This window comes from Mizuhopecten yessoensis, unplaced genomic scaffold (assembly GCF_002113885.1).
Source record: "Mizuhopecten yessoensis strain PY_sf001 unplaced genomic scaffold, ASM211388v2 scaffold10949, whole genome shotgun sequence".
In the NCBI taxonomy this organism is placed as follows: Eukaryota; Metazoa; Mollusca; class Bivalvia; order Pectinida; family Pectinidae; genus Mizuhopecten; species Mizuhopecten yessoensis.
The window spans coordinates 124816-132557 of record NW_018408802.1 but is presented as its reverse complement, the minus strand read 5'-3'; the positions used below and the strand labels follow the sequence as shown (position 1 = coordinate 132557).

The 7742-nt window shown below is 36.8% G+C and overlaps 1 protein-coding gene across 4 annotated transcripts in view; it reads left to right on the top strand.

The window, feature by feature from the left end:
• Window positions 1-234: 234 nt before the first annotated feature.
• Window positions 235-7742, top strand: part of LOC110463993 — a 33220-nt gene continuing 25712 nt past the window's right edge. For 2 of the 4 annotated variants that reach the window (XM_021518980.1, XM_021518978.1), the window contains exon 1: window positions 235-508. In XM_021518980.1, coding sequence (XP_021374655.1) covers window positions 443-508 — 66 coding nt within the window. In that variant the 5' untranslated portion in view covers window positions 235-442. The remainder of the gene's footprint in view (window positions 509-7742) is intronic. The other 2 variants (XM_021518981.1, XM_021518982.1) reach the window with 2 other exon arrangements.

The following is a 7742-nucleotide window of genomic DNA, read 5'->3' as shown; positions in this document are numbered from 1 at the left end:
AGTCACTTTGTTATTGACCAATTAACAGGAGGCACTGGCTGATAGACGCCTGTTTTACTTCGGTATGTTTTTAGACTAGCATCACCTGTGGATGAACTGATAAATCCGCCTCTCTACACACATTCGTACAACCAAACGGCACGTGACTATCCTATTAATTCACCAATTGTCTTTATGGGCGTACATTTTGTATAAATATTTAATGGCCAGGCCTTACCCGTTTACCTTACAAATATAATGATATAACGGGCACGCAATATCCCTGAATCGACCGGATATCACGTGATCACGTGCTGCTGACGTTCGACAAGAAGTTGACAAAAGTGGGTGTCGCTCCACTATATCAGGCAAAGCACGTGGCTCACTTCCAGAGAAAGATTTTCGGTTTTCGCCCATCACTGCTGCAGCAACAGAAGGAAGAGAGAACATTATATTCGACAACATGGTTTCAGGACTTCTCTCGGGCTGTGTTTTACTTGTAGCTTTCTCACTATACACAGAAGGAAAGGTACGTGACTTTTACTGCATATTTAAACATTTCTTCCTTTTTAAAATGATTCTTCAGTACTATTTATCGGTGTTATAGCTTGTTATTACTGGCGTGTTTTTTAATAAGTTTGTTAATATTGCCAAAAACATAGAATGTTGTAGTGCATTTTTCTTTGTGAAACCAGAAATCACATTATCATTTATTGGATGTTTTTAAATTTAAGTGGGATTATTTTTGAAAGTTTTAAGGTAACTTTCGATAACAGATATAATAGATATTTTGATGATTGCATTTAAATAGGTTCCTACTTGGTTGAGGATGTCTTGTACTTTTCTAAATTCGTTTTAATCACCCTAATGGATTTTTATTTCCCAGGGAACATTATTGGATTAGAATTATTAACTAACTTCTAAATACAATGCTAACAGCAATGAACTGACAGAATGTAGAAAGTGCACTGTCGTATCGTTAATAAAGATTAACCGTCAAAATGCTGTTAGTGTCGTTCTTCCTCGAAGATCATATCCTTATCGATGAGTCTTTAGGATTAATCAAACATTTAAGTTTAAAAAGCAAACAAATAAAACAGCATTTATTTTTCTTTTGTTTTAAAATGTTTTTCTTGAAAATTTAATTCCGGTTGTTTGTCATTTGAATTTTTGTTCTGAAAGTAATACACTGCATACTGTCAGCTTATTTTGTAGTCATTTTAACAAAGTATCTGCACAATATCAAATATATCCTTATCTGTAACGTTTAATTATGGCTGTTTAGGATATACCTAATCCTTCTTACATCTTTATACATCCCCCTCAAGCATTTAACATCATTTTAAAAATAAATCACTGATTGCAATAATCCATCGACAGCTATATTGTTTATTATTTAACTATGCCTATCATTTAAATTAATCCGTTCTGTTCGTCCTGCATTTTATTGTCCAATGGAGATTTTTAGATTGGCAGAAACGACGGATTGTTTTAGTTGCATTAGATCGATAGCCATATCAAGTTATCTATGTATTTATTGACGAATTTGCTATAAAATATCGACTCTCAATAAACTGTCAATATTTACTTGATACAGAATTCCCTGGAGGGGGTTCAATTGGCCTCTTCGTGTTTGGCCTTCGCTAAGCACCATTAACCTCTGTAAAACCCATCCACATGCTTCTACATGTAATAGCTATGACAACGGAATTCTGGTCTGAAGTCAACCAACGATTTAATCTCAGATAACACGTTATAATTAATCTGTCCTGTTATGCAGAACACATGGGAATTTATTTTCATTAAGTCTGAAAACGGAAGTAAATCATGATTTTGATATATCAGTGATATTTATTGTAGCGTTGATGGTGATTCTAACCTACAGTGTATTTCACTTAACTACCTAAGTTGCTTTCTTTAGACTTGCTGATTACTCATAAAAAATCACTATCGATACCACAAAGAACGCTAGTGAAAACCAAAAAGGTACATATTCGATACCAGAAAGTACACTTAACATAACACAAAGTGCACTTGCAAGAAAATACACCATCAAAACCACAAAGTATACCAACGATACCAAACAAGTACACCAACATACCACAAAGTACACTAGCGATAACATACTATTCACTTAAGGAATGATTTTTATTTTTTCAACATTTATGAGGTCATAACAACAATGGGTTTATGGACATATTGAATGAATCGCGCTAGCGATTCATGTAAAATATGTCCAAAAACCCATTGTTGTTATGACCTCATAAATGTTGAAAAAATAAATATCATTCCTTATATTTACATTGACGAATCCTTTCAGTGGATCGATATAACAACGAATAAAACAAATAAACAGGGTTTGTTCCTGCTTATACACGGGTGCAACGCAGTGGCGAGAACAGTGTTTTTTCGCGGGGAAATGTGACACTATCGTGAGAGATCTTAGCAACCGTCAACAACAATAACACAACAAAATGTAGTTCCATATTCAATGTTTATTTGTAGCACAGGACACGTGAATACGTGGATATTTCACAAAGCACAGTTCAATAATATTTTAAGATGTAAGAATTAAGCATCTAGGTCGGTCGTTACGAGTGAGTAGTTTTTGTAGTGTATTACTACGCAGTGTGATCAGGTTACTATCAGTTCCCACGTGCTGAGATTCTATGAACACCTGTGTTATGCATTTATGAATGTAATTTTTGTCAATGGGTCTAAGCATACAGAATGTAAATATTAAACAATGAAGGAAGTTCACTAGCGATACCACAAAGTACACTATACATAGCACAATATACACAAGTAATCCCACACAGTAAAACCAGTCTACACTAGTAATACCACAAATTACACCAGCGATACCACAAAGTCCACTAGCGATACCACAAAGTCCACTAGCTATACCATAAATTACACCAGCGATACCACAAAGTCCACTAGCGATACCACAAAGTCCAATAGCGATACCATTAATTACACCAGCGATACCACAAAGTACGCTAGCAATACCATAAATTACACCAGCGATACCACAAAGTCCACTAGCAATACCACAAAGTACGCTAGCAATACCACATATTCAGGCTTGGGTGAATTTGGTTTTGTTTTTCTTTAATAACAACTACACCAACTATATATTACGAAACGCTATAAAGCGTTACAATGACAAGTGGTTATAGATACTACAACGATACTATCATTAATTTGTATCATGTACATTGTGCTTATTGTCGGTATCTTGTGATCGCTCAGATACCTCGGTAGAGCTATGACTTAAATTTACTGCAGATTACTATTACACTAATAACTGGTTAAATAATAACTGTTACAAAGATAAATATTCCTATGAATACTATCGCAATAATAACTATTTCATTGATAATTATTACGATAATAACTTCTACAATTGTTATGATTGCAATGTTTTTTTTTACAGCAATCATTAATAGTAACAGCAATAGTTAATACTAACTATTTTAATTATTATTATAACATAGATCACTATATTACTGCTGTAAATTGTTTCTATTACATTGAAAACTATTTCAATGATAATGATTTAATTTCTATTACAATGAGTAGCATAGCACTGATAACCTATACAAAGCTTAGTATAACATTGCCAACTACATGTATAATTAATGAGTATTATTGTATTGAATACTATTATAATGATTACTATATTATTACAATGATAATTATTTTAAACTACTTGAAATAAACGGATTTACGCAATAAAAAAAAGGAAAGGAAAAGAAAATAATTCTCTTTTAGATTATTTCATCATAAGTTAAGATATTAAATATACATAGTTGCTTCAACGTCCAGAGCCAAATCGGGAACTCGAAATCGGAGAGAGGAAATTTAAACGAATCGGCTTTTATAACTTCTGTTAATGGCCAATGAGGATATAATTGAGAAACCTGTTTACCCGCTTGTCTTGCCAGCCAGTATCTATTACGTGCAACAAATAGGTAAATTATGTAAGTTTAATTTTAGTCGTATACGTTAACAAACAGTAACCAGAAAGCATGTTTACTAAATGTCAACTAGAAAAACTTCCTTAATGCGCCACCTGAACCATCCTCACTCATTAAATAAATAACATTTCCACATTTCCAGCTTACATACAGTTAAACCAACCAATTATCAGTCGGATGTTCTTGGTAGCATTAGAAAGCTGTTACGTAAATGCTTTTCTTTGTTCTTTGTGTCATTCTAAACCTAGTGTTCCGAGGAAATTGTCTCCTTGAAAATATTGGATTGCAATTTCCAGACTGCTGTCCAAATCTTTCATTCCTGTACAGTTGTTTTGTTTCTTTTTAAACATCCAGAACATTTGGGTTACAAGACCTTAGATACCACTGGTGTTCTATCTGTGTAACTTTACGCAGGAGATACGACATTTATTAACTAATTATGCAGATTCCTTTGATCGAGGTAATGGTTCAAAAGGCTGAAGTAGTTTGGTTTGGTTTTGTTTTGTTTAACGTCCTAACAACAGCCAATGACGTGCCTCCAGGTGTGCTGTGTAAGCGTACATGTGTGCATGTGTGTATGTGTGCCGGAGACGAGGTATGTTGGTGTACTTGCGCGAATCTGTCGAGTGCTACCTCACTGAAATACAATGCCGAAGGCACCGCACCCAGCACAGCATCCCGCCCGGTCACATTATACTGACAACTGGTGAACAAGTTGTCGCCATTTCCCAAAATGCTGAAATTTAAGCAGGAAATAGCAACCACCATTTTAAAGGAGTTTGTTATGTCCCGGCCTGCCAACAGAACCCATTGCCTTTCTCACATGGGCGAATGCTCAACATCAAATACAAAAATGAGGTAGTGTCAAACAAGGCATTAGAGATGGGACAAAAACCTTAGTATGTAGGGGTCCCACATCTGTAGCCTCCTACGATAACCGGCAGTGGTTTACTGCAGGACTACCAAGGTCCCGAAACTGCAGGAGAACCAGTGTGAGATAAATTCGTTTATAACAAGTGGAAAAGAATGGCAGAACGAAAGAAGGCATACACAACGAAAACACATAAAAATGCAACAGTAAATGGGTTAGACAGTTTGAATTTTTTTTATAAAACATAATTACACGTACCAATTACGAAAATAAATATGGTGTGATTCGTTGTGTTAATTACATTACGGAAAACTCATTTGATAATAATATTTGAAAGTAAAGTTTAACTAATGTATGTTAGTAACATTTTTGTGTTATTAATTTCACAATTACGTATAGAATGTTTAAAAATCGTTAATGTTTACAAAGCATCTGAATGTCATGTGTCATTGGGCATACTGTAGCATTGGGTTTGGTGAATATAGTGCTATATTACATAGGGGAATTCTTTGAAACACAAAATACTGCTTTAATTTTCCTTGAGATCGCTGGTGCCGGTAAATCTTTTAAGTTGATTTATATCTGGTTACACGAACAGAAGATTGTAATCAACAAAGTTTGGTCAGAGACATTTAAGAGATTTATGAAAGGGGCGAAAATTAATTAATACAAAGACATGAATTAGTTTGTGAAATTTATAATCTTGCATGCGTCACTGTGTTCCAGTAACTCAGGAATTTACTGTCGAGGTGTTTCAAATATAATCAAAACTTTTCTCAGAGTTGATTTTTGTTGATAAATTTCGCTCAAGAGACAACGAACTAATTGGACTTACGATCCAAACCCATGGTTCGAGGTGGTTCGATGTATTCGTGGCATTCTACAATTATATTCAAATTTCAAAGTTATTAACGACTGCGGCATACACGTGGTATTTGAGACATCGCAGCTTGCAATAAACAGTTTTGACTTTATTTGATTAGGTTCCACAGATAAAAGCTACTATTCATCGTGGAAAACATGGAAATAGGCAAAATCAAAAGTTCATCATTTGTACATCATATTTTTAAAAAAGAACTGTAACTTTTTAATTATTATCTGTTCATGGTTTGGTTTGGTTTAATTTTGTTTCACGTCCCATTATCAACTAAGGTCATTTAAGGGCCAAGCCAGTCGTATAGAGCCGTGATAGTGCCCTCTTTACCTAAATACACACGAAGAAACGTGAAAGAGAGGCGGGGGAATGATTTCATCTACTTCCTGATTTTGCGTTCACGCAGAAAAGATTTATAACTGCTGCTGACATAGGAGTGATCCACGACAGGGATGATATGCTCCATTGCTTTCGTGCCTTCACCTCTGTCCGCCATATTTTTAGGGCGAGGGAGAGAGAATTAATATTTAGCCTAAACCGTACACCATGTTAATTACTTTAACACAATTAAAACGCGACCGCAGATGATGTCGTCGCATTGTCTTTTAAACTCTGAGATTGCATAGGAAACCTTTAAAATGGATTTTGCCATTGTTTTGTATTATTGATAGTCTGTTTCTGTCCGTATCCAGTCTGATACACGGCAGTCAATACGATATCTAGGGCTATCCAGTCTGATACACGGCAGTCAATACGATATCTAGGGCTATCCAGTCTGATACACGGCAGTCAATACGATATCTAGGGCTATCCAGTCTGATACACGGCAGTCAATACGATATCTAGGGCTATCCAGTCTGATACACGGCAGTCAATACGATATCTAGGGCTATCCAGTCTGATACACGGCAGTCAATACGATATCTAGGGCTATCCAGTCTGATACACGGCAGTCAATACGATATCTAGGGCTATCCAGTCTGATACACGGCAGTCAATACGATATCTAGGGCTATCCAGTCTGATACACGGCAGTCAATACGATATCTAGGGCTATCCAGTCTGATACACGGCAGTCAATACGATATCTAGGGCTATCCAGTCTGATACACGGCAGTCAATACGATATCTAGGGCTATCCAGTCTGATACACGGCAGTCAATACGATATCTAGGGCTATCCAGTCTGATACACGGCAGTCAATACGATATCTAGGGCTATCCAGTCTGATACACGGCAGTCAATACGATATCTAGGGCTATCCAGTCTGATACACGGCAGTCAATACGATATCTAGGGCTATCCAGTCTGATACACGGCAGTCAATACGATATCTAGGGCTATCCAGTCTGATACACGGCAGTCAATACGATATCTAGGGCTATCCAGTCTGATACACGGCAGTCAATACGATATCTAGGGCTATCCAGTCTGATACACGGCAGTCAATACGATATCTAGGGCTATCCAGTCTGATACACGGCAGTCAATACGATATCTAGGGCTATCCAGTCTGATACACGGCAGTCAATACGATATCTAGGGCTATCCAGTCTGATACACGGCAGTCAATACGATATCTAGGGCTATCCAGTCTGATACACGGCAGTCAATACGATATCTAGGGCTATCCAGTCTGATACACGGCAGTCAATACGATATCTAGGGCTATCCAGTCTGATACACGGCAGTCAATACGATATCTAGGGCTATCCAGTCTGATACACGGCAGTCAATACGATATCTAGGGCTATCCAGTCTGATACACGGCAGTCAATACGATATCTAGGGCTATCCAGTCTGATACACGGCAGTCAATACGATATCTAGGGCTATCCAGTCTGATACACGGCAGTCAATACGATATCTAGGGCTATCCAGTCTGATACACGGCAGTCAATACGATATCTAGGGCTATCCAGTCTGATACACGGCAGTCAATACGATATCTAGGGCTATCCAGTCTGATACACGGCAGTCAATACGATATCTAGGGCTATCCAGTCTGATACACGGCAGTCAATACGATATCTAG